General features: G+C 49.6%; 2 protein-coding genes and 1 long non-coding RNA gene across 7 annotated transcripts; 1 reads left to right on the forward strand and 2 right to left on the reverse strand.

Moving 5' to 3' along the window:
• Positions 1–89: 89 nt before the first annotated feature.
• Positions 90–5,853, reverse strand: B4GAT1 (beta-1,4-glucuronyltransferase 1). Of its 4 annotated transcripts, none has more exons than XM_078610157.1 (3): positions 5,211–5,853; positions 2,555–3,819; positions 90–2,165 (listed from the first exon to the last, which is right to left on the reverse strand). In XM_078610157.1, the coding sequence occupies exons 2-3, from the start codon at positions 3,749–3,751 to the stop codon at positions 1,974–1,976; spliced, it is 1,389 nt and encodes a 462-aa protein (XP_078466283.1). In that variant the 5' UTR covers positions 3,752–3,819; positions 5,211–5,853; the 3' UTR covers positions 90–1,973. The 4 variants fall into 4 exon arrangements, with proteins under 4 accessions (XP_078466283.1, XP_078466284.1, XP_078466282.1 ...); XM_078610158.1 differs by lacking the exon at positions 5,211–5,853 and adding an exon at positions 4,921–5,204; XM_078610156.1 differs by lacking the exon at positions 5,211–5,853 and adding an exon at positions 4,921–5,204 and having other exon boundaries at positions 2,555–4,273.
• Positions 5,653–9,246, forward strand: LOC144729719 (uncharacterized). The gene is made up of 2 exons (XR_013587747.1): positions 5,653–6,602; positions 8,245–9,246. It is a non-coding gene; the product is annotated as an uncharacterized LOC144729719 (long non-coding RNA).
• LOC144729714 (TNF receptor-associated factor 3-like) lies at positions 8,827–27,397 on the reverse strand. Of its 2 annotated transcripts, XM_078610153.1 has the most exons (11): positions 27,041–27,397; positions 18,959–19,232; positions 17,698–17,749; positions 15,515–15,619; positions 14,466–14,627; positions 13,952–14,032; positions 13,183–13,257; positions 12,963–13,055; positions 12,456–12,596; positions 11,261–11,497; positions 8,827–10,265 (listed from the first exon to the last, which is right to left on the reverse strand). In XM_078610153.1, exons 2-11 carry the CDS (start codon positions 19,201–19,203, stop codon positions 9,780–9,782), a joined length of 1,677 nt encoding a protein of 558 aa, XP_078466279.1. In that variant the 5' UTR covers positions 19,204–19,232; positions 27,041–27,397; the 3' UTR covers positions 8,827–9,779. The 2 variants fall into 2 exon arrangements, with proteins under 2 accessions (XP_078466279.1, XP_078466278.1); XM_078610152.1 differs by lacking the exons at positions 17,698–17,749; positions 18,959–19,232; positions 27,041–27,397 and having other exon boundaries at positions 15,515–17,689.

Raw genomic sequence — 27,397 nt, forward strand, 5'->3', positions numbered from 1 at the left:
GACTTTTTCATGTGGTCTAATTTCTCACGAGCTCACAGCACCAATTGACACCATTGTTCTTTTTGAAGGTAGTGCATAGAATTACAAAGTTTTGTTGACAAAATAATTTATTAAATAGTTATTGGGGAAAACCGCAGGGTTATTCCATAAACTAAAATACAAACAGCCATACATCACGGCACCTGAAACGTCATCGGCAAATCGAGGGAAAAACAGTGCATCACACGTCATACCAAAAAAACTATCCTTTTTACATCAATGAAAACACATTGCTTTATATGGCAGTGTTTCTAGGGAGTTGGAGAGCAGGTTTGGATGTTGGTGTCCGACAGCACATGACGTACATCAACAATCTTCGATCAGTAATTTAAAGTCAAGCTAGGATTACGGATACTTGTGGTGTTACCATCTATTACAGACACGTACAGCCCCATAGTCATTACACTGCTGGGCGAGGGCCTCCACTATGATGGATAAGGTGCGTTATGTAACCATACTTTACCACAATGATAAGTGTAGATCGAAGGTGGGGTATCAGAGACGTGGAAGCACAGTTCAATACAACAGATTTTGCTGCACTGCCCACAACAAAGCACGAATCCACTTCAGCCTGACAATCTGGTGTGCACGGTGGTCACTTATCCAACTATTATTCACGTTAAAACCTGCTTAGCTTTTCAGATCCGATTACATGAGATACATTTCAGGTGATCTGGTCACAGGTGCCATTTATGATAAAACTGAATTCACATTTACAATGTTTTACAGGCCAGAGGCCAGGAAGCTCGCTGCTGTGTATGTTGACACATGATAGTACAGTCCATGCAAAAGGTGATTTATGGAGAGCAAATGTGCAATCTTGATTAAAGGTTTAGGTCTACCATCATATATTATATCACCATACTTTTCTGTCGAACATCATGTAATGTTGAGGATTGGTTTGTGTCCATTTGCACCAACGAAGGACGGCAAGTGGGGGTCTTGTGGGTTTGTCAGGGTGACGACTGAATTACTATTGTGTTAAGGTCATTAAAATATAAAAATAGCACTGTAATACCATGATACAAAGCTTATAATTAGTATATTTGTATTGTTATCATTCATACATAATACCTTGAGGGTCCTGCTGTATTGGGATGTTTGGCCAATCCAGTTCATAACGTTGCCAAATGTGTTGACTTTTCAGTTGAGTGGATGTATGTTGAACAACTTTCACGCCGTACGTTGTTAAGCGGAGGTGTGGGAACTTAACACAGTGCCATAAGGACAGGATCTTAAACCCACTTTCTAGGATGCTACCTCTTGACCACCTCACACTGTTCACAACTATCAACCGGTGCTTCTAAAATAACTATTAAAAGCATGTGTCACCACATCTAGTTACTTAAATAACTGCCATTGGACATACCCATTGCTTTTTTAGAGCTCTAAGATCGAATAATATCCATTTTAATCAACCAACAGGTGTTTGTGTTTTTGGCAGTCGTGTCATCACGGCATCACTGCGAGACTGGCAGTGGTGATAACAGGCAGCATGATTGTGGGGGAGGGGGCATGGAGCCCCCCACTAAAAACCCACGTGGTCAGGAGCAGTATAAGCTAACTGATGTCATTTTAATGGTAAACAATATAATTACTTTTAAACTACTTGTGATTTTTAAGATAAACTAAATAGCACTCATACATTTTCAGTATGGCTCGGTGAAAACGCTGTACTGTGTGCTCTGTAGTCCGAAGCAGGGATTTGAGCCGTGTCCTTTCACGTGTTAAACTCGGCCGCCAGGTGTCCTACCCCTCAGCTGCAGCACCTCCACGATGACTGTGGACTGTGTTCATTATTTAACATCAGCAGCATCGCCTCAACCCTCATGCTCCCCACTTCGCCATGGCCGTCAGCAAAATTGTAAAGTGGTGCTGCCCGCCCCCCACCCCTTCCCCAGATGATGCCGATGTTGGTGAAGGATGACGGTCGCTCAGCAGCGGCGGGGGGAGTCGGCGTAGCGCAACTTCAGTTCCTGCTTGAAGCGGCGGAAGAGGATGCGGTTGCGTTCTTGCTCGGCCTCCTTGCCAGCATGGAAGTCTCCCGGCAGCTTGAAGCCACGGTGGACCAGGAAGGCATTGTCCAGCACGGCGAAGCGGTATCCAGCGACGTGCAGCTCGCATGTCTGAGTATGCACGCACGCACGTGCGCACACAAACACACGAGCCAAATCCATTTACTTGATTAACAAACCACGTTACATATGGAATAAACTTGTCTGCAGGTTTCTCGGTGGATTGAAACACCACAGAATCATGAGATATGGCGATAACTTGGGAAGACCTTTGTCCAGGAGTGGATTGCCCACGGCTTATGCGATGCTAATTGTGGTAACAAAAACCTCACGTCCCACCGACATATGCCTCCAAAGGACCAGATCACAGGTGCGCACCAACACGCTCCGCTCGTTTGTTAATTCTAGGTATGACCAAACCAAGTAAACATTTCACGACAAGCGAAATGATTTTTTAACAACCCTGAGGTGGCTAGCATCATCAACACCGCACGCCGCACCTGGCTGATGCGGTTGAAGCCGTACTGCTGAAAGCGCTCGTCAAACGGCGGCACGGTGCTCGGGCCGACGTAAAACGGCTCCCAAGGGTCGCGCCACTCCAGCTCGTACGCTGGCGCCAGTCCTGGCGCGGGAAGCAGCGCCGCCCAGCGTGCATAGTCGGTGGGCGCCTGGCACTTGCGGCACAGCTCGTCGTAGAACGGCCGCAACTCCAGTGCCCCGAGGAGGCGCAGGAGCTCCGCCTTGCTGTCTGGCACGCGGCGCGAGTGGCGTATCTCAAACGACGGCACTACGAACACGATCGATCGGTCACGGCCACCGCCACCGCCTCCATCTTCCCGTCGTAACATGGACAAGAAGTCCCGGTGGAGGTTGACACTGGGCACCATGTCCACGTCCACCACGAGCACGTGCCGGCTGCGTGCACCGGCTCGTGCCACGTTGCGCAGGAGGTTGTTGGGGTAGGGCACGCCGCCGTCAAGCGCGTAGTTCCTGCGTGCGCCCTGCACCGCCTCGCTGCCGAGCCACGCGAACACCTCGCTGCAGCCGGCGCCGACCTTTGGCGCCGCCCAGCGGTTCCCTTGTCCAGCATCGGCCCACGCCGCGGACGAGAAACCCGCGTTGGCCGACGCCACGAGGTGAAAGGCGACGTTGTCGCGCGCCTCCTGCGAGCAACCCCGCACCGCCGCGATGGCGGCGAGCGCCAGCCACGTGTCGTTGGCGCAGGCAAAGACGGCAACCGACACGGGCCCTTCCCATCGCTCCAGCAGCACCTCCAGGTGGTGCAGCCCATTGACGGACGTGTGGGTGGCCAGACTCAGCTCATGCCGCGTGTCGCCGGCGCCGTCCGTTGCCGGTTCCGGCGCGAGGAGCCGGCTGAAGATGGCAAAGCGACCGCTGGCATCGAGCGTGGGGGCGCCGCCGGCAGCGACCAGCGCCGCCCTCAACGCATTCGCTGCCCCTTGGGGGTCCCCGGCGAGGCTCCCGTTGGCCACGATCAGCGGTTCAGACGAGCGCCGCACGATAGCGCCGAGGAAAGCGGCCGCCAGCGGCAGGGGCGAAGAGCCGTCGCCGTGGCCGTCCATGCGCAGCAGCAGCACGAGGTAGGTGAGCTGCAGCGCGAGCATGACGACGAGCAGCAGGAAGATGAGGATGTTGAAGGGCGTGCAGCGCAGCCGCGCCCGCAGCTTGAACCGCATGGTCACCGGTGATCAGAGTGGCTCGAGCAGGCTGCGTCAGTGCGTCTGAGCGGAGCACTCGCTCTCATCTGTTGGAATCGGTAGAGACAAAGCAAACTTGTAATCAAATGTCTTGAAGACACAGCGAGGCTTCCCCAGGCACATGAAGGAAATTATTATTATTGGGCAATATAGTAGCAATTAAAGCTATAAGCTTGGTCAAGGATTCATCGTCATTATTAGGAGTAAATAAAAAATAGTGCAAGAATAAACGCGTGTATCGTGAACGTAACAACCATCAATTGCCGACTCAGCGCTGGTAAGAATGATCTCACCCCTAGGGGGCTCTTTGACTTGGCTACACAGTCAACTCTCGATCACACGGGGTGAGGTGACGGCGAGGAAACCGGAGAAAACCCACCACGCATAAACAAGAGGGGGTTACACTCAAAGGTCCGCAAAGCCAGGCTCAAAACCTAGTTGCTGTACTGCCACCCCTGTCCATTTTCGCTGCCCAACGGACGTGGTGGGCGTTTCACCAATCTGGACGTATAAAACACAAATGTCAAATACTATTCACAAAAAAACTCAACATTTGTCGATAACAGTGGCAGTAAAAACAGTAAAAAGGTGTCAGTTTTGTTGCCAGATAAAAGGGTAAAAAACCAATTATCATATTTTTCTACTGGCAAAGGAGGTTCCAATGGTGATAACAGTGGCCTCAAAATAAGCAATTTATACTAGGCGACCTTTCGGGTAACGGTCCTTAAGAGCACAATATCACATTACTGTCTGTATGGCAATGCATTTCGATTCGGTGGATTATAACACTGTCACTGCAGCCTTGCACGCAAGACGTTGGTTCTCAATCGCAAACAAACATGACAACGTTAATGAATACACGGGGTTCACGAAACAGAGTAACTTGGACTCACGTGGTCTTGCCAAATTTGTGTTTTAGATTATTTACCTTCTAAAAAAATCGGGCCACGTCTCGCACCCCCAGAAAGGGCATCTCACACTCCCAGGTTAAGAAGAAGAGCCGCCACTTGCTCGAAGCTTACCCCAAACCAAGGCCCAAATCAAAAACCCTACAAAGCACGGCCACCAGTGTGTGAATCCACTGCTAGATGAGGGCCTGCTGCACCCAGCCCGTGCTGGGTCCTGGGGGTTATCTGAACGCACTTCACCTCGTTGTTCAGTGCGGGTTGTTGAAGGCCGGGTGCATAGACGTGCAAGCACAGTACTCTACAACAATGTGTGTTTAACGTGGCAGCCCTGAAGCCTGTTTGGACGTGCCACGCGTGGCGATAACCCATCCCCTGCTGAGCTCTGAAGACGAGACTTGGCGCATCTCTCGTGATGTGGCCACGTCTGCTGAGCACGAGTCCCACGTGGTGATGCGATCGCCACGCACGACACGTGCGAGACACGCGGACAGAGTTTGGGGTGAACCGAGACGCAAACAGCTGTCACTGACCGGGCCCCGCGCGGCAACCACTGCGGGGTCTGCAGTCAACACACAGTGAAGCAACATTTTAAAGGGACCGCGGTAAACACCCACTGGAGCAACATTGTAAAGGGACCGCGGTAAACACCCACTGGATAAACACCCAGTGGAGCAACATTGTAAAGGGACCGCGGTAAACACCCACTGGAGCAACATTGTAAAGGGACCGCGGTAAACAGGAGCAATATTGTAAAGGGACCGCGGTAAACACCCACTGGCGCAACATTGTAAAGGGACCGCGGTAAACACCCACTGGAGCAACATTGTAAAGGGACCGCGGTAAACACCCACTGGATAAACACCCAGTGGAGCAACATTGTAAAGGGACCGCGGTAAACATCCACTGGATCAACATTCTAAGGGACCGCGATAAACACCCACTGGATGAACACTGTAAGGGACCAATATTAACACCCACTGGATAAACATCCACTTGATGAACACTGTAAGGGACCGCGGTAAACACCCCCTGGATAAACACCGACAGGAACATTGTAAGACACCGCGGTAAACATAGGATCAACATTACAGTACCGAACTGTATAAGGAACCACGGCAAACTTGGAGGCTGCACACGCATAGGGACTGTGGTGAACCGACAGAGTCAATAACATACAATACGCGGCCCGTGGCAGTCTGTATATGTATGCCAGCTGCATTTGTAAACCAATTCACATTCGACTATCTTTACGCGATAAAATTCCCATGATAAAAAAGACGGTAATGTTTCAAGCAACAGATAAACGTGCACAAAATAACTTCCGCATTTCTTGCGGTATGCAACAACCCATCAACATTTCGATTTAAAGCTTTCGTGACTGCAGGGATTCATATTCTTGGTTCTTTCGGTAAAGTCACGTAGAAGGGAAATAAAAATAAGCAATAAAACCCATAAAGTTCCTGAAGAACTGCAGTATGGTCCTCTATTTTTGACTTCGTGTCACCAAAATAAATTTGCGCAAATGTGACCTACTGACTGCAGCAGTGACAGAGATGGACAATTGTAGACCGTCTTCTTGATTCTTTCGGTAAAGTCACGTAGAAGGGAAATAATAAAATAATAAAAATAAAACATCAAATACAATTCTCACGACGTTTCGGCCACAACGCAAGCAGATGAAGAACAGGTCTGTCAGAAAGCTTTAAATCGAAATTGTAGACCGGTTTCGTTGTTATTGTGACTCATCGGTGTGGCCACCAATGTTCACTGCTGCGAAGTCTACATCTGGGAACCACTCCCAATGTGCAGTCTCCACCACAATGTTGGGACGCGCTTATAAAATAAAAGATTCTTGAATCGGATCTATGACCATGAATCGTGAGGGCTGAATTGTCACAGCCCTAGGATTAGGCCTCGGCAAGGTAAGATAAAAGTTAAACGGTAAAAAAAACAAGAGAAACTTTACCCTACCTTTTACCTTACCACATTACAATCGCGCTACCCTACCTTTTACCCTTCAGCAGGTAAGGTAAAAGAAGGTAAAAAAGAACCTTTAGCTTACCTTTTACCCTTATCCTAATAAATTTCGCGATTACAGGGTAATTACTGGGGTATAAAACATGGACATTTTTTTAAACGATAAATGCAAAGTTAGAGCACTTTATTCATTTTTAGATTTAAAGCTTTCGTGACTGCAGGGATTCATCTTCTTGGTTCTTTCGGTAAAGTCACGTAGAATGGAAGTAATAAAATAATAAAAATGAAACATAATAAAATAAATCTCACGACGTTTCGGCCACAACGCAAGCAGCCGTCCTCAGGTGAAGACCAGGTCTGTCGGGGAGACAGCGTCTGAATGAAACAGCACCACGCTTGGAGCATATATTTAATCTGGGTTGGAAGGGGGGGAAAGGGCGCCTTGACAAAATAATGTGCATATCAAGAGGGATTTTGCATATTTATGGAAAATGCAGGTATGTGATTAGTACCAGTTATGCCGGTGCATTGTGCAGGATTAGCAGCATCAAAGGGAAGGGATATGGGAAATGCAGGTATGTGATTAGTACTACTTATGCCCGTGCATTATGCAGGATTAGCAGCATCAAAGGGAGGGGATAGGGGTAGCATTAATAAAGGGAAGGAGTGTTAATAGTATGTAGCTGCAGTAACTAAAACCACCACGTAAACAACTAAAGTATAAACTACATAGTATCATCAGTATACTAAATATACTCTACAATAAGCCGAGTTACTAACAGTAAGTAATACATTACAATTCTACGTCGTAAAAAATATAATATGCTTCCATCTAAACTTTATTCTCTTACATCATACGAGTTCTACACCGTACTATATACTGCCATAGACAAACCCAACATTAAATTATATACTGTATTGCTATAAACCACCTTATACATTGTAATATTACACTATGTATTATTCTACCCACCCTAATGTATATCACACTGCTGTATATGGTACAGTGTATAATAACAAATAGTATAAAATTTAAATGCTTAATACAATGTACAAAGTAATATATAGTATCGTAATTGTATAGTGAAGGATGTAGAGTGGAGGTTGTCTGGTGCCAGGATGTAGAGTGGAGTTTGTCTGGTGCCAGGATGTAGAGTGGAGTTTGTCTGGTGCCAGGATGTAGAGTGGAGTTTGTCTGGTGCCAGGATGTAGAGTGGAATCTTAATTTTTGGAGCTTTCGTGACTGCAGGAATTATTCTTTGGTGCTTTCGGTTAAGTCACGTCTAAAGATAAAATAATAAATTAAAATAATAGCGACGTTTCGATTGCAACACAAGCAATCATCATCAGGCATAAGAGAAATAGCAACAAAAATCTAACTAGAAAACTATAGACAGACATACAAGCAGACAGACATCACAAGGACACACAGAGAGAGGACACATATCGGCACAGAGAGAGGGGTCGTTTCTGTGACGGTCCCTTAAATATAGGGAGGGGGGGCGGGGACGGAGAGAGGGAGGGGGCAGTGAAAATTAGCTCATTGATATGCTAATTTTCTCTGCCTCTTTCGATTGCTGTTCGCAGCAACCCCAAAAAAGCCGTTGCTGGCATCCTCGTCCTCTAGTACCTTGACCTCAAGAACGTGGACCGTCTCCATGTGCTCCGCCATCACGATAAAATGGAGGCCACGGACTGCGTCACTGCGCCACGGAACTTTTAGCGGTAAACAAGGTACTGTATTTACCGGGTAATTATTCGCCCTACCCTTACCCTACCGGGTAATTCTTCTGAGCTACCTTTACCCTACTCTTTACCTTACCCCTTGGCATGTCGAAACCTTTACCCTTTAACCCGGTAATAAAGGTAATTTACCTTACCTTGCCGAGGCCTACCTAGGATGACAAACCTGTGAACCCCTTATCAGTGCTCTCTCTATCTTATTACTGACCAATTCAGACTCTTATTAGTCACCCCGTGCCCTTATAAATCTAAAAGTCCCATCACAAGGGAGAAACACAAATAGACAAAAAAAATTGCAAAATGTATCTGTACAAGAATACGGGTAAACTGTATGGATTGACAGCCGTGGGACGATGAATTACTTTAAGGAGGGGAAGAAATGATCTTGAGATCACCGTGGAAAAAAAACACGAGGGCGATGTCCTCTTAAGATCTCGGCGTTTATCGCAGTAGAATGCACAGAGCCACATCAACGTGTCGGCAACACAATGACCGTAGAACCCAGCGGACACGTAAAATATTTAATTCTTAATTATCGTACCAAAAATATCAATTAAATAGTTATGAACACCGACACGAGAAAAGTAACAGTGGTTATTTCTAAATGCGATATCATGGCGTATGCAAGTTACCTGGCAGCCAAAGCAAAAAGGCAAGCTTCATTGTATATGACCACACAAATCACCACATGTGAGTTATTATTTTATATTAAAAATGTTAATTTCAGCATATTTTTGGATTACGTAATTTCTATTATTGGGAGAAAGCAGTGGTGCAATGGTGGTTAGCACACTGAACTATGAACCCGGTGACCTGAGTTTGATTCCCGGCCACGGCTAACATCAGTGACGAGTTATATCTGAACTGGTCATGGGCCACCATATTCACCGACCCGCTCTGACGAGCATGAAGTTTGATTAAACAATCCCATGACCGACACGGCGTGGCGAGGCTTTCATCCAGCAGTGGATTGAAAAAGGGCAGTATTATTATTATTACATTATTAAAATGGCAGAATAGCATTTCAGGCTTATACAACACATGCATGTGTATAGATGTTGATTTATTTGCAATTTAATACAATCATCATCGTGATCTCTCCAGTGTCGGTAAAATGTACATTAGTTGTTTGGAGGGACGATTCATACCACAGGCATGTGGAGTTTCCACCACTCGCTTTGTATAACCGCCAATGGAAAATAGGCACCATTTGAATACCGTGACACTTAGGCCATTGCGTTTTGTCATTTCACAGCTCATTTTAACACAGCGCTTCTGGTTGTGACCCGAAGACACCCTTACACTTTTTACAGAGGCTTCATCCTCCTTCCACGGGGGGACGACCGCCGCTTCGGGGGTCAGGGGGGGGAGCCAAAAGTTCAGGGGTCGCTCGCTCCGCCCGGGTCGACGACGACGCGCACGAACACCGTGTCGTCCACGAGGTACGACGATCCCTCGAGGGCGACGTGCGACACGAACAGCGGGCACCCCGACGCCACGTTCATGTCGCCATCGGGCCGGCGAAAGCTGCCGCTCGCCGGGTCCGGCGTGAACGTGTCGGACAGGTGGCGCCGCGCCGCGCCCTGGTCGAGCAGCGACAGCGTGACGCGACGGCGGAAGGGCCACTCGAGCAGCGCGTCGTACTCGCCGCGCATCACCACGAAGAAGAGCGACAGGTGCGTGTTACGGCCGACGCCGTCCCCGTTGAGGTAGGCGCGCGCGCACATCTTGTAGCCGAAGGGCGACGTGTAGAAGGGCTGGCTGTACAGCGAGAGCGTGCGGCCGCTGGCGGCCTCCTGCTTGCGCCGCGCGTAGTCACGGATCTTCCACACCAGCTTGCCGCTGTAGCCTGCCGTCTCCAGAACCTGCATGCATAGACGCGCGAGAAAAGGGGACGTTGGCAGCTTGCAGTGAAGCTCAGTGGTTGGTGTTACCCGAGACTCCCTGTAATTCATGAATCCCTCGTGAGATTACTCGTTAAGCAGCTTGGTCGTTAAGTCATTAAGTCACGTGGCAAGTAATAATAAAGCTGGTCATTATGTCGCTTAGTGGGTTGTTGAGTGTTACGTCACCCGGTCAATCAACTAGTCATGACGTCATTAAGTCACTTGGTTTGTCATTAAGTTACTTGGCGAGTCAATAAGTAGTTCAGCCATTCCTTAATTTATCACGCGTAAAATAAATAAGTCATGCGCTCAGCTGTTAAGTAGTCAACTCAAGTGGTCGGTCATAGAGTCACTTAGTGGATCGTTAAGTAATTGATTTACCTGGCCGAACGTTAACTCTTCAAGTCGTGCAGTCTATCGTTAAGCGGTCAAGTTAACTGGCCGGTCAAATCACGTAGGTAAAAAAGCAACATTACAGGAGGCTGTTTCTTCCTGATCTGCTTTTTTGCTTTTACCATCTACATGGCAGGGGCTCGGTCCCATTAGCAGCAGTTGCACTTTACAACTCTGGCACCCCCCCCCCCTCTCAGCCAGTCTACATAACAAAGGCTCAGTCTTTTGTTATGTAGACTAGCCGTAGTTTCAGCCGCACCAACTTTACCATAATAATAAAAAGGGGGCCTGTCCTGGCTCCTCCCCCCTCAACCAGTATATATACGGGGTAGGATCTCTTGGAATTTCTCTTACTTGATACAGCAAGCGTGCTGTGACGGTTCCACCTGAAGACGGAAGCTTGTGTTGCCTCCGAAACGTCGTGATTTTTTGTTATTTTACTTTTATTAATTTTAATTTTTTACCTACGTGACTTTACCGAAAAAAACCCAAGAATATGAATCCTTGCAGTCACGAAAGCTTCAAATCTAGAATGGCCGGTCATACCCTACTTGGGCGAGTGATTAATTGATTTCGGTGACCTGCAAACGCCGCTCGGCGGTGTCGAGGAGAGAGTCGTGCATCGTGAGTCGCTGCTCGTGCGTGTGGCACCGCTCCTCGCAGGGGCTCGGGTTGCCCAGTGCCCCCTCCAGGGCACGCAGGCGCTCGCGCAGCGTCGCCATGTCCCTGCGCAGCGCCGCCGTGTCAGCGTCGCGCTGGGGCGCGCGCTGAGCCATGTGCAGACTCTGCAGCTGCTCGTTGTGTTGCGTGAGCATCTCCTGTCGCGAAACAACGGTCAGGACAAACGACGCGCGGGTTACATAAACGTTTTTTCTAGATCGTCCATTGATTTGTAAAAAATTAACCTGGTTTTCGTGCATTACCTAATTGGTTTCCAGAGGCATCTGTGTGTTGGAATGGCCTGGCTGGAACAAGTGCATGGCTTGCGTTTGTCTTACATCACCCCACAGGATTGTTTATTGTGGGGAAACATCAGAGGCCGTGTGTGTGTACATGACCAAACTGCAAGATAGCAATGCTCTCATCTTACATGTCATTGAATGTTGTAAGCAAACCAAATAGCACCGTGTGTTGGACGAAGGGTATCACGAGTGTAAAATTATTTAATAAGTGTGTTAGCATTGGAGGGAGACATGTAGAGGCTTTTCAAAGAAACGGGTTGTAGGATGGCCAGCAAATGTCAGTAATAATTATCATGTTCTTTGGTTCTTTCGGTAAAGTCACGTAGGTAGAAAAAAAAAATATCGACATGACTTTACCGAAAGAACCAAAGAAAACGAATTCCAGCAGCCACGAAAGTTTTAAGTAAAAATGTAACAATGATCACGATTTTTACTTCACATAGCATCTTTTACGCAGAGGTGTCTAAAGAGCGCTTTACATCAAATCTCATCTCAAACGTTTGGCAGCATATCCCCAGTGGCAGCTGTGACTGGACAGAAAGTGACTCAGCACTGGGCATGCAAACAGCACTCGTCTGCCAGTAGGAAGTGACGTTTGCCATGTGCCATCCCAATTTAATGGCCTACTCACTACGAATTACATCAAGGCATCTTTAACGTCTTCTGCAAAGCATAAGGGGTCGAAACACGAACCTCTCCAACAAGCGCGCTACCGCCGCTAGGCCGTGTCACCGCCCGATACAGCGATACATTCTTGAGGGTCAGGTCAAAGATGTGCGATGGGCGAGTGCTGCAGGTGTGGCCAAGCACGCACCAGCGTGGAGCCCAGGCGCGTGTTGTTGGAGCCAGTGAGCGTGCTCCAGTGAGACAGGTCCTGCTCCAGCTGAGCCACGCGCTGAGTCAGCATCTCGGACATGTTGGTGTGATCCTCGATCGAGCACTGCAGTCGCGCACACTGCAGCCAAGGGAGGGGGGTTAAGGGTTAGAGTAAACGTTCACGGTTAGGGTTGAGATGGCTACGTGCTGTGTGAAAGAAGTTTCAGATACACACGTACAGAGTTGACGTCAGGATTAGAATGGATGTTAGGGTTAGAGGGAAAAAAGGGGTGGACACACGGACAGATCGACAGACATAGACGGACACCGAGATAAACATGCAGGAATGGGCAAACACAGACAGCCCTACAGGCAGACAAGAACGGACAAACTTGACAGAAATACACAGATACGCGCACAAGAAAGAAAGAGTGGAACCACGGACAGGCACGCAGACAGAAATGGATGCACGCACGAGACACAGATACACGGCAGTCTCTGTCACCTGCAGCTCCAGCTCGGAATTCCTGCTGATCACCAGAGTGAAGTGGCTCCGCACGGCAGCTTCCTCGTGCTCACGCACCGACTCGCTCGTGCCCTGCATCGCACGCAAGCACGTACATTCAAATAGGCACATACATACCTACACCGGTACAACGGCACACACACACATACGGGTACACACAAACACAACAAACATAAACACATGCACAGAGGCCTCTTACCTTAAAGGTGCACCCCAGCATGTGGAACCCACAGAGCTTGGTGGACATCGCACAGGCTGACATGTGCTGAGAGAGCTGTCAAAGACAAAGATCCACCGCGTAGCCTTAATAGACTGTCGAGGTAGCTCCTGTTAGCGTGTAGCACCTATGAAGGCTGGAACGGCAACACAAGGAGGTGGGTGGCCAGTACCAGGCCCGGCCGCCTTTGTCTCCCCAGTGGCGAGGTTTATACACCGTACCAATACTGGTGCAGGAAAACATCTCTGGTGTTGGCCGTGAGCGGGAATCGAACTCGGGACGCCAGGTTCATAGTCCAGCGCGCTAACCGCTACACTATCGCTCCCCACACACATGAACACATCGATTCCAATTTTCCATTGTGAATGCAGATTCTATGAGTGGTATGAATCTATACAATCTATATCGTATAATGTATGTGAATACAAAATTAATGATTCTTACATTCACACATCTAAATATAAATGTTATTACCTTCACACAAAACCACCACCACCCCCATCATCATCATCAGATTGTATCATCATCACACGCCACATATCATCATCTCCTGTATCAACATGCCGTTTCACAGTGGTGTAGTGTGGTGTGGTTGTCATGGACCCTGGTGCAGAGAATGCATTGGGAACCCCTATCAACCTTTACCTCTCCATATTGTAACCCAGTGTCTGTGCCCCAACACCATCAGCCCGTGGGCCCCGGTGCAGTTGCACCGCCTGCACACTCGACAGCTACCCCACTGCCCTCTCACCTCTGCGCGTGGGATGCCATGCTCTTCGCAGTTGTTGGGGCAGGGCAGCGGGTACTGCGCACACTCCTCCTTGTGGTGCCTCTGGGGGCAGCCAGGGGGCAGGCAAGGGGAGCCGTGAGCGATGCACAGACCGGTCCAAACTCTGATACAACACTAACCCTGGCACTAATTCTGACACTAAGTATCCTTACCCTGACCCTAACCCAGGTTCAAAGCCCAACTCTAACTATCATGATGATGACAAAAATGCAGACAATGGATAACTAGTATTATTATGTTAACGATGATAGTTATTATCACAGTTAAAATCATAATGATGAAGGTGATGATTATGATGAAGAGAGTAATGATGATGATGATGATTGTAAACATTCTAGTAAAGTGATGATTGTGATTATGAAAATGGTTACGATGATGACAATGATGATGATCGTGATGACAGTGGTGACGGTGATGACGTTGGTGATGATGATGACGACGACGATGCTGAAGATGATGATGGTGATGCTGGCACCTCAAGGAGGGAGCAGGTCACGGCTGCACTGCAATACTTGCAGAACTCGGCGCGGTGAGGGCAGGAGGTACGGTGTGTGGCGAGCTGTGTGCGCTGAACGGAGGTGCCACAGCGCGGGAAGTCGCACAGCACGCGCTCATACGGGCACTTCGCACGGTGAGTCTGTAACACACACGGTGAGCATAGGCCACACACGACACACCACACAAAGTGAGCATGGACCACACACCACACAGTGAGCATACACTACGCGCGCACCACACTCTACACACACCACAGTGATCATATACCACACACACCACACACAGTGCGCATACATCACACACACCGCACTCTACACACACCACACGTACTGCGTACACAATAACACCACACAGTGAACATTCATAACACACCGCACACCACACACAGTGTGCGTGCATACACCGCACGAACCACACACAGTGAGCATCCACAACACCATACACAACAAACGCCAAACACCACAACATCATACACAGTGGGCATATACCACACACACACCAAACACCACACACAACGACCATACACCCCACCCTCAGTGAGTATAAACCGCACACAATATACATTAAGAACACACACACACCACACAAAATACACGACACAAACACCACGAAGCATGCAGTGAGCTTCTACGCACACCGCATATGACACAAACAAAGACCCTCCCCCCACCGTAGCCTTAACAGACTATAGGAGGAAGTGTTGTCAGCAAACATCCATTAAGGCCGGCACAGCACACGAGGGGGTGGGTGGCCAGCACCACACCCGACCACCTTTGTTTCCCTAGTGGCGATGTTTACACAATGCACCAGGTACTTATTTTTGTAGGCGGAGTCGACCAAGGGGAGGCCTAGGACCGGTTCAGATAATCATTACTGGTGTTGACTGTGAGCGGGGAATTGAACCCGAGTCGCCAAATGCGTAGCGCAGTGCACGAACCGCTGCACTACCACTCCCCATTCTCTCTCTCACACACATCCTCACACGCATGGGGGATGCGGTGCATGAGGACGCAGTGTGGTGCTCACCTCGAGATGGCGCAGCGCCACCGTGTCCTCACAGCCAGCTGTGCGGTTCGAGCAGAACACGAGAAGCCCCAGCACCTCCCGGGTACAGCACGCGTCTCTGTACAGCTGCTCCTCCCACAGACGACGCGGAGATGCGGGGAGACACGAGAGGACACACGGGGAGACATGGGGGGACACGGGGAGACATGGGGAGAGATGGGGACACGCGGGGAGGCACGGAGAGAGACGGAGAGACATGGGGAGGAATGGGGAGACACGGAGGACACACGGAGACACACGGGGAAAAATGGGGGGACACGGGGAGACATGGCGAGAGAAGGGGACACGCGGGGAGGCACAGAGAGAGACGGAGAGACATGGGGAGGAATGGGGAGACACGGAGGACACACGGAGACACACGGGGAAAAATGGGGGGACACGGGGAGACATGGCGAGAGAAGGGGACACGCGGGGAGGCACAGAGAGAGACGGAGAGACATGGGGAGGAATGGGGAGACACGGAGGACACACGGAGACACACGGGGAAAAATGGGGGGACACGGGGAGACATGGCGAGAGAAGGGGACACGCGGGGAGGCACGGAGAGAGACGGAGAGACATGGGGAGGAATGGGGAGACACGGAGGACACACGAGGACACACGGGGAGACATGCGGGGACACGGAGAGACATGGGGAGAGATGGGGACATGCGGGGAAGCACGGAGAGACATGGGGAGGAATGGGGAGACACGGAGGACACGTGGAGGGACAGGGAAGGGGGAAACACGAGGACACATGGGCAGACAAGAGGAGACATGGAAAGGGACAGGGAGACACGGGATGCACATCGTGGAGTGTCAAAGACAGTAGAGTGAGAGAATAGGGGACATTGGCAGAGCCAGGCGGCTCAGGGAGATGATACTGAGTCAGAGTCGTGGAGTCACCAACTCGGAGACCCGGGTTTGAGTCCGGGTATGAGACGTCCATAATTAAACCGTGCGTATTGAGTCACTGCTTTCGTACGTGTGCATGCTGTATGTATGTTGAACTTCTTTCGCACCATACGTAGCCAACCGTGCTAATCGGGAGGTGAAAGGGCAAATTGCAACGGCCAAAGGAATGAGGGCAAAAGGGCGGGTGGACGGGAAAGGGACGGAGCACACAAGGGCTGGAGGATGGGGGCTGGGGGCTGGGGGAGGACCCAGGCAGCAGGTTCAGAGCAGGAATGTTCAGCTATGCGGTTGAAATACCACGTTTCTCGTGGTATTTTTGCATCAAGGGCCTCGCGACGAAACTCAAGAAGCTCCTCATGCTTGGAAGTTTTTCAACAAAATGCTCGATAAATAAAAACCAAGAAAACGTTACGGTAATGTGTGTGGCCATTTCCAGCCCGCAGCGTCGAGTGACAAAAATAGGGAAACTGTAGCGGGAAGGTCAAACAAAGAACCAAAAAAATAAGTTCCTTCATCACTTCCTCTCGATTCATTCTGCACCCCCCATATCATCATTGCCTAAATGTTTGACGCGTGGATGGTGAACGCATGTTTGCGTGTTTGTTAATGCATCCCTTGGACTCACGCTCTCCACTCGCTAAACATGAATAACATTGTAGTATATAGTTGCAGTATATTGTATATTAAATTAGAATGTATTGCAAAACACTCCTTAAAATGTAACTGGTAAAACATCCCAAGAAAGAACCTTCCTGAATATGAATCTTAAGACTTGCTGAGCCTTTTCTGTATACACACATTGGCTGAAAACATGTTAATGTATAATGTAGAACTGTTAATGTAGAACTGCAGAGCTTGGGCAATTGTTGATGCCGGCTCACCACTTGTCTGCCTTCCCAGCTTGTCTGCGGTTCCTTCGTAAATGTGACATGCAATTGGCATCAACGACTACACCGTTTAAAACTAAACCATTTCATAATTTTTCTTTTGAACTTGCAACCCGCATGTCCTTTGGACGTGACCATCCGCCCATTCATCCCTTCTAGGAAGGCAGCATTTTTTTATTTTAATATAGTATCATAAACAAACGACACTGGTAATTGTCTGCCATAAGGAACTTCTTTAGGGTTAATAACATTCACCGTTAATTCTAAAATGCAAGAGACGTGGGCAGCTTCGTGTTCCGATAGCTCATCAGCGAGCCGTAGCCACTTACACATTTGCCAGTGGGGAACCTGTCGTGATCTCACCTCGTGCTCGGCGAGGGGGGAGGCGCACTCGGGGCACGCCGGGCTTGGGGCACTGAAAAAAACACAACAAGAAACGAAGGCCACGGTGAAACTTCCCTCTTTTGCGATGCTATTGCCCCCCTCTTCTAGTTATTCACAGCCCCTCTAGCTCAGGCAAGGCAAAACCTCAATCGTTTTTGTCACTGCAAGAGGCTCTAGCAGTGACAGAAGTGACCCAAGCGTGCTAAAATTGAGAACGCAGCATCGTTGCCAGGTTATAAATATTCCCCTCTAACACCCAATTATTGAGACGAATATGCTTGGCGTGAGAGTTACAGATGTGTGTCATATGCAGGCCATTTTCAAGTGGTAGGCCTCATGTGACTGCGGGACCATGTTAAAAATAAGTTGTGGGCTGACTACAGCGTGTGGGCCATAGGATTCCCACCTCTGACTTAAATGATCTGCAGAAATTCTGCTGATTATTCATGGTTAAGTGTTGCCACATAGCACATGCATCCTATTATTTACATTTACATTCAGCAGGGTTCCCCAGAAGTGAGACCCTGAAAGTGCTGAATTAATATTATCCACACTTTTTTTTGCAAGTAAAAAAAGTCATACTTCAACTTATTATTCATAATTTCATGCATAACCCGCACCCTCCGAATCAACATAGCTAAAAGCAGTTTGACTGGAATGTTCTCTAAGCCACGTGTATCACTGGTAATATTTAGACTGTGCCGAGTGCTACGGTCGTATCTTGTCACTAACTCCATTCACTCGATGGGTGAGGGTGGAGGAATGACACCGGTGCGTAAACAGTAGCAAAATGATAAAACGCAACCAAGAGTAGGACCACTGTGAAGACGCAGCAGCAGGATGGGGTTCATCAGTTCATGTGCAGGAGTGGGACAGATTGTGGCATTGCAGATCCGTTTTGGGATGGGGACAAACTGATCAAAAGTGGACATGGTCCAATCCTCATTCATCATTATCCATCACGATCAATCCACTGCTCCACCATCTCTCATGGCCCTGTGATGTAACAATCCACCCATCACGTACACACGAGCACGTTTCATCACTCCACCTACGCGGTAGATATTCTCTTGGACACGTTCCCTCCCTTGGCTGCCAAGCCATCGTTAGGCTTGACTTGAAGGGGCGGGGGGGGGTGGGGGGCAGCTCAGCCTCTCTGACGTTACAGAGCTGGACGGCACTAACACTCCCGGTAAACGTTCGCCCGCGCGCCAGTTCTGTCCCCTTATCCCCTCGCCACCTGAGGATGACTTTGGCGCAGGTGAGGCACAGGCGGTGCCCGCAGCCCGTCTGGTGGGGGTCGCGCAGCGCCAGGTGGCACGAGCCGCACAGGTAGCGCGGCTCGGGTGGGCTCGTGAAGTCGCAGGTGTAGCCGCCCACCAGCGGCTCCACGGCCGATTCGGACGGGATGGCGCACTCTGCGCCACGGCTCACGGGGCCCGGCGCCGGCGGGAAAGAGCACAGCGTTGTGGGGCCCTGGGCCATGGCGGGCAGGCGGGCCCCAACGCTGTGACCTTGGTTAGAAAGGCGGACACACAAACACTCACCATCAATACAGGTAGTCCTCTACTTACGATGGAGATGCGTTACGACGACCCCATCGTCGTAAGTCGAAAAAATCGTAAGTCGAAGATGGCCTAGCCTACCCAGGAGTCTTAAAGAATGGTGATAATTTAGCAAAACAGAGCAATTTACAGTAGCGTACTGTATAAACTATATACTGTATGTATTTATTAATTACAATACTGTATTGCACAGTAAAATGTAAAGTAAAAAAAACAAGGTAAATTCTTAGCCTACCTATATGAACTGCAATTTCATAGAAAGTTTTTTCAGGAATCAATCCTACCTGCTATAAAAAACTTTTAACATGCATTGAACGTATCGCCATCGTAAGATCGAAATATCGCAAGTCGGACCATCGTAACTCGGGGACTATCTGTACTGAAAACCGTGAACTGCTAAACGCGAAGCAGAATGACGAATGATGTGATCTGGCTCTCACTCCCTGTGCGTATGAGGAAAGGCTGCAACGCCCATTTCTTAATTGTGAAAAATGTTACATGTTGTCCAGCTCCCACCAACTACTGCGGACAGTTTATATTTAGAACGACTTGACCGATAGTGTATAAGAGGGGCCGAGCCTTTAGTTGGGGGGCTCAACTCCCTCCAGCAACACCCCTCCAACCTCCCCCCCAATGCTACAAGGCTGGTGAGCCCTCCGCCAGTAATAAAAAATCCATGTTCTTGTGGCAAGGACCAGTCTCATTTTTATAATGTACATATGCTGAATTTCTTTCGCACCGTACGTAGCCAACCGTCCTAATCGGAGGTGCAGGGGAAGATCAACAAACTAAACACAAAAAGCAGTTTTTAAGAAATGTGCTTCAATTTAAAGCCCATTGTCAATCACTGCCGCTGGAAGACTTTCCCACGCTGTGAGGGTCATGGAGGTTGTTGGCCCATACTTTTCCACAATAGCCAGCGCGGGTTTGGTGAAGGAGAAACCCCAGTTCCGGTTAAGATATCACTCGCCGCTGATGTTAGCCATGGCTCAGAATCAAACTCACCAAGTTAATAGCACAGTGTATGAACGATTGCATCACCGCTCCCTCCCAATAATAATAATCCCATTTAAATGCTTAGTAAAGCCACAATGAATGTAGACCATCTTTTTCAAGAGGGTCTTGCAATGGGGCTATTCAGCCAATTCCATTAATATTTGACAACACGTTTGATTTATAGTGTGTACAAGACACTGTATAGAAACAGTGGGAACTTTATTTATAGACAAGAGGCAGCCAGTCACAGCCACAGAAAGGTGTTGTGGCTGAACAGGCACAGGCAGTTTGACAGTGTGGATGACTTGGGGAAGTGGAGTTACTGGCTTTGAGGCAGGAAAAGAGAATGAGCGACCTCCCACCGAGTTATGATTGACTGGAGGGCTTCGACAGAAAAAAAGCATTTGCTTACTTGACCTGCGAGTGGAAAGGAGTAGAGTGAGATGAGAGGGGAAAGGTAGGAGAGTGCGTGGAAGGGGAGTAGATGGAGGTGAAAGTGTAGAGGTCAGATAGGGGCAATCACATTGAGAGCTTAAAGAGCTTTCCATGTGGAGAAATTGGGAGTATTGGAATGATGCGGTCTCATTTACGTTTGTGGGTAATAAGTCTGTTGGCAACATTTTGGATCATCTGAGTTTGGAGAAGGAGATATTTTGGGAGGCCATGGAATAGGAGAGAGTCTCAATCGTAGAGTCAGGATGTGATGGGGGGGGGGGGTATCATCAGCGGCAGTTTGGGTTCATTAATAGTGGATGAGAACTTTAAGACACATGGAGATATGAGATCGTGCAGAGTTCTGAGATATGTGGGCAGAGAAGATATGCAAACTCGATGGCGAAACAGGAACTCTGTCTCATAAGGGATGATGATGGTGGTGGTGCGTCGTGGCGAGCTGGACTGTCGCGGCTAGCGCGCTGCGAACCCGGCGACCCGATTATGATTACCGCTCACGGCCAACCCCAAGTTACAATTATCGGAACCGGTTCTGGGCCTCCCCTAGGTCGACTCAGCCTCAAATGAGTACCAAGAATGGTGTGTAAACGTCACTACTTGGGAGAAAGAGGCGGCCGGGCGTGGTGCTGGCCACCCACCCCCTCGTGTGCCGTGCCGGCCTTCATAGGTGCTAACTCACAGCGCCTGCCCCAACAGTCTGTTGGAGGTTACATGGCGAGTCTTTGCTTTGGTGTGGTCACCATAGTAAAGTGAATTATGAAGCAGGAATTTGCTAATTAACATTGGAAATAAGAACAAAAACAGATCGGCAACGGGGCAGCATCACATCAGGCTCTGTATTGGGATTCAACACCTATTTAGCCTTCACAGAGGCTATTAAATGACTTAATAACTTCGAAATACACGTACAAATATTGCAAATTCCACCTGGCCATACGATGGAAGAAGATATGTTTCTCAAATAGCATAGAGTATGCCCACATTGTTTGTATTTTAATTGGAAACTCCTGGGTTGGTCAAGAATGTTTCATCATCACCGCCACGATTACCAGGCATGTGTCGTCACCAATATTGCAGGAGCTGTGACGTCATTACGTCACGTGTGAGTCCTTGGTGTTGATGTGATGAATGGCAAGGATGATACGTAACCTTGGAATGGGGAATGGGAGCTCAGTGTAACTGAGCAATCATCGGAAGGACGTTATTAACCAGGTAAAGTCTTAACTGACTGTGATGTTTCCATCCTACCTGCCTATGTCAGCTGTTATTTCCGACTCTCTGTGTCTCTCTCTATGCATCTTAGATCTCCCATGCTCACATGTCCTTTGCATTGCACTCTCATGCCTTTGGATTGCACTCTCATGCTCTCATGTCCTTTGGATTGCACCTGTTGAGTAACAATCCCTCGTCAAGGAGGCAGCTCTCCTCCTTTTCAACAGTTACATGCTAATCTCTCACATTAGCATCATGCTAATCTCTCACATTAACATAGCCACTTCCGTGCCCTCTAATCTCTCACATTAAAATCATGCTAATCTCTCACATTAGCATAGCCACTTCCGTGCCCTCGTCCAGGAGGCTGTCCTCCTATCTCACAGTTATATGCTGATTTCTTACATTAACATCACTTGCCCCGGTCACTTCTTTACGACCCTTGAACTACATCCATTTCAAACCTTTTAAAACAGTCTGCATCAGCAGCAGACCGCGCTTTCCCACCTGATGACAGACGCTTGTGTTGCGCCCGAAACGTCGTGATTGATTTTATTTTATACCTACGTGACTTTACCCAAAGAACCAAAGAGTATAGTTAAGCGATGAATATTGTTTAACTATATGGACTGAATTTGATATTGTAGCCGTTGCTCTTCATCCACATCAGCCATACGAAAGAAGAATAAGATTTAAGGACTGGCTCACGCTGTATTATGTGAAACAATGCCATGAAAACATGACATAAGGTGTTAACTGACCTAAACAGATAATAATAGCATAGATTACGCGTTGTTTTTTAAATATTGCACATGATTTGCATGATCCACGTGGACGTTCAGTTCACATTCCACGCGGTCATTGTACAACACAAAGACAAAGATCCCCCGTGTCGCCTGTAACAGACTGTTGGGGCAAGTGCTGTTAGTGAAGACCGGCACGAGGGGCCCGGCCGCATTTGTCTCCCCAGCGGTGATTATTATTTGTTACGCAATACAACATGCATGGACACGTTCAAGGTTTGTTTCACACGTTGACGTCACATCATCAGCATTCCGAAACATTCGCAATTCATTCATTATTATTATTATTATTTTAAGGAACTGAGAAAGCGTGGCTTGGCCTGTGTCCCGTTTTTATATTTGTTATATTTACATTTACAACAAGTAGCAGTCTGGTCCGCGTATATACAGCACTGTGTACGATTTACACTTCTATACATTACTCAACAAAACAGTCACCAAGCGAGAACGAGAGATAGAGGAGAGAGAGAGAGAACCTCACAAATGCAGCAACAGAACAAAGTTGTCCTTAGAGCAGAGCTCTTCACTTGCTGCTTGCTGCCTGCTGCCTGGCTCACACATCACGCGGAGATGTTTTTGGCACAAATTCCGTGAGACCGTGGGTGGGTTGCGCGTTGCGTTGCGTTGTTGTGGGATGGTCGTCATCGGTGTTGGAGGGAGGAAACCGCAGCAGCCTGCCAGGGGAAATCCCAGGCAGGCGGACAGGCAAAGAAGGGCGTTAACCCCGCGCACAATCTCCCCGCACGGGATGGAATTCAACGAAGCCCCCTCCTCGCCGGACAAGCCAGTGAGGCCCCCCCTCCTCCCTGACACTTCCATCCCCCCCCTCCCTGACACCTCCATCCCCCCCCCTCCCTGACATCTCCATCCCCCCCCCTCCCTGACACCTCCATCCCCCCTCCTCCCTGACACCTCCATCCCATCCCCCTCCCTGACACCTCCATCCCACCCCCCTCCCTGACACCTCCATCCCACCCCCCTCCCTGACACCTCCATCCCCCCCCCCTCCCTGACACCTCCATCCCATCCCCCTCCCTAACACCTCCATCCCCCCCCCTCCCTGACACCTCCATCCCATCCCCCTCCCTGACACCTCCATCCCCCCCCCCCTCCCTGACACCTCCATCCCATCCCCCTCCCTGACATCTCCATCCCCCCCCCCCTCCCTGACACCTCCATCCCACCCCCTCCATCCCATCCCCCTCCCTGACATCTCCATCCCCCCCCCCTCCCTGACACCTCCATCCCACCCCCCTCCATCCCACCCCCCTCCCTGACATCTCCATCCCCCCCCCTCCCTGACACCTCCATCCCACCCCCCTCCATCCCATCCCCCTCCCTGACATCTCCATCCCATCCCCCTCCCTGACACCTCCATCCTCCTCCCTGACACCATTCCCATCCCCCTCCATCTCATCCCCCTCCCTGACACCTCCATCCCACCCCCCTCCATCCCATCCCCCTCCCTGACATCTCCATCCCCCCCCCTCCCTGACACCTCCATCCCACCCCCCTCCATCCCATCCCCCTCCCTGACACCTCCATCCTCCTCCCTGACACCTCCTTCCCATCCCCCTCCATCTCATCCCCCTCTCTGACATCTGCATCCCATCCCCCTCCATGACACCTCCATCCATTTCGGAGATCCGTCTCGATGGGACGGCGCAATCCTCGATGGGATGATCAGAGCGGCGCACCGCCATGCACGAGCCACGCTGCTTCGTCCAGCGGCGCATTGACAGAGGGCCGTCGTGGCGTAGTGTGTGGTTGTACAATAGTAGAGCAATGTCGACTGTACAGAGACACTGTGGTGGTGGTGATGCCAAAGGGGAGTTCTGTGCAAGGTTTGGGCTGGGGTTGTGGGAGGGCTTGGAGTGGCAACCTTCCGCGTCCAGATTTGTGTAAATGACGGAAGTGGCGATGTTGTTATCGTCGGCACAAGGACGAACAAGGCGACGTCCAGGGTTCCAATTAGCTCAAAGGGGGGGGGGGGGGGGGAGGAGGAGGCTGCGTAACGAAACAAACTCTCGGGGTTCATCAAATATCTCACAATTTACATGTTTAAGGGGCCCAATTGGTCTCACCCTCATCTCCGTCTCGCCGGTCATCTCTTCTCTCATCTCACTTGCAGCAACATCTCTCTCTCTCGACGTTTGCCCACATTCGTCTTGCTGACCCCCCCCTCCCCCCACATGCTGGACGTACATGATAAAGAGCTTCACAGCTCATCGGATTCTTCCAGTCTGAATAGATTCGCCTTCGAATATTTGTACCGTATGTTGGACTTCTTTCTCACCGTACGTAGCCAACCGTGCTAATCGGATTTTTTTTATCTGATATCACCACACCTATATATCTTGTCGATATATTTTCTGCTTAACACGTAGGCTTTCGCGACTAATATCACCCATAATATAGGTTTTTTTTGGGTTAGATCGCGTAAATATTCAGGGTGCTTGAAAAAATGTTTTACACTTAATTCTAGATTTGAAGCTTTCGTGACTGCAAGGATTCACATTCTTAGGTTTTTTCCGGTAAAGTCACGTAGGTAAAAAAATAAAATTAATAAAAGTAAAATAAAATAAAAATCACGTTTTGGAGGCAACACAAGCTTCCGTCTTCAGGTGGAACCGTCACAGCCACGACAGCTGTATCAAGTAAATTAGAGATTACAAGAGCTACCACTCCGTATATATAATGGTTGAAGAGGGGAAGGGCCAAGTACGGAACACTTTTTATTAATATGGTAAGGTGAGGCTTAAGACTAAGAATAGACTGCATAACAAAAGACTGAGCCTTTGTTATGGAGAGGTACGGTTTGTGAATGTTTTACACTTATATGGGATTATGGTTTTTAATTTTAAAAAACAACGGATAATACACCGTAACATGATAACAAATGTAATGTCGATAGTTTCAAAAAGTCAGAGTCTCCAATTGTTCGCCATCGTCGTCAACACACGCCTGGATTCCTCTCCAGAGCCCGGAGGCACATTTCTCGTTTTATTTTTTGAAAATTCTCAGAAGTGTTAAGATTTTCTTCAAGCACCCTGTATATATATTTTCTGTCACATTACAAGGCTCTTATACGTTGCAGGGCGAAGGGGAGAGAGGGGATACTATCATTTCTAATAACCCATCCATCCACCACTGAATCTCAACGGTAACGCAAACTCACCTCGACTGGTCAGTACAGGTGAGCGGCGTTCCCAGGCTGCAGGTGAGAGCGTGCAGGTGAGCGAGAGAGCGTGCGGGTGAGAGAGTGCAGGTGAGAGAGTGCAGGTGAGAGAGAAAGCGTGCAGGTGAGAGGGTGCAGGTGAGCGAGAGAGCGTGCGGGTGAGAGAGTGCAGGTGAGAGAGAAAGCGTGCAGGTGAGAGGGCGTGCAGTGAGAGGGCGTGCAGTGAGAGAGGGTGCAGGTGAGAGAGTGCAGGTGAGAGGGAAAGCGTGCAGGTGAGGGAGGGCAGGTGAGAGAGAGAGTGTGCAGGTGAGAGAGTGCAGGTGAGAGGGTGCAGGTGAGAGGGTGCAGGTGAGCGAGAGCGTGCAGGTGAGAGAGCGTGCAGATGAGAGAGTGCAGGTAAGAGAGAAAGCGTGCAGGTGAGAGAGAGCGTGCAGGTGAGAGGGTGCAGGTGAGAGAGCGTGCAGGTGAGAGAGTGCAGGTGAGAGGGTGCAGGTGAGAGGGTGCAGGTGAGAGGGCGTGCAGGTGAGAGAGTGCAGGTGAGAAAGCGTGCAGGTGAGGGAGTGCAGGTGAGAGAGGGTGTGCAGGTGAGAGAGTGGCAGGTGAGAGAGAGAGCGTGCAGGTGAGAGGGTGCAGGTGAGAAATCTGTGCATCGGGTTGCCTGGATGAGTTCACCCGCTCGCTCTTGTGTGAGTGCTCACCCACATGACGCAAAGCAAACTGCAGTCGGACCCACAGTGATCAATAACTCGCCCACGAAAGCCGGGAAGCCCCGGTGAATTTCAATACTGTCGGGTTTTTAATTTAGGAGGCCGTTTGCTGACTGCACCTGAGATGCGTGGCTGATGAACCCACGGGTTCAGTGGGTGATGCGCGCTGGGTGTAAGTGCTCGACTCGTGAGCTGCGTTAAATCTACTTTTCTATTCTTCCGTCCTGTCTCGCTTTCGCCGTCTCTGTCCGTGTGCCTCTCGTGTGTGTTTGTGTATCTCTGACTCTCGCGTTCACGTGTACGTCTGCGTCCGTCTCTGCGGCGTGAGTGTGTGTTTGTGCCTACGTCCTCTCGAGCTCTGCATCCGTTGTGCCCCTGTGTCGGTTCTGCGTGCGTCTTCGCGTGTACCTGTCGATGTCTTCGTGCGTTGCTGTATCCGTGTCCAACTCCTTGCGTGCCTCACTCTCGGCCTGTCTGCTCGTCGCTGTGGTCAACCCTGTGTGTGTCTCTGCTTCCTGTTGCCTGGCCTGAAACACTCCCTTGTGGGCCGCGCTAAAGGTTGAGCATCCGAAAGTGAAACTAACTTCAACGTGCACCACGCGGGGGCGCTCTTACCTCAACATCCTGTGGGCGCTCTCCCCTGAACCACGTGGAGGCGCTCTTACGCAGAGGTCGCAAACGGGTTTTGATTCCTTACCCGTACCCGGCCGCACCAGGGTCGCAAACGGGTACCCGTACCCGGCCGTACCCGTACCCTACCCGGCC

The sequence above is a fragment of the Lampetra planeri genome, chromosome 33 (assembly GCF_965212315.1).
Source record: "Lampetra planeri chromosome 33, kcLamPlan1.2.h2, whole genome shotgun sequence".
Taxonomy (NCBI): Eukaryota; Metazoa; Chordata; class Hyperoartia; order Petromyzontiformes; family Petromyzontidae; genus Lampetra; species Lampetra planeri.

What these genes read in the sequence shown, in the direction of transcription:
- B4GAT1 (XM_078610157.1), bottom strand. Translation starts at nt 3,751, where the DNA reads ATGCGGTTCAAGCTGCGGGCGCGGCTGCGCTGCACGCCCTTCAACATC. An exon ending in GCTTCAACCGCATCAGCCAG is followed by an intron (nt 2,166 to 2,554) that starts GTGCGGCGTGCG and finishes GTGCATACTCAG; the next exon opens with ACATGCGAGCTGCACGTCGC.
- LOC144729714 (XM_078610152.1), bottom strand. Translation starts at nt 16,342, where the DNA reads ATGTGCATCCCGTGTCTCCCTGTCCCTTTCCATGTCTCCTCTTGTCTG. An exon ending in ATGGCATCCCACGCGCAGAG is followed by an intron (nt 13,258 to 13,951) that starts GTGAGAGGGCAG and finishes TGTCTTTGACAG; the next exon opens with CTCTCTCAGCACATGTCAGC. An exon ending in ATTCCGAGCTGGAGCTGCAG is followed by an intron (nt 12,597 to 12,962) that starts GTGACAGAGACT and finishes CCTTGGCTGCAG; the next exon opens with TGTGCGCGACTGCAGTGCTC.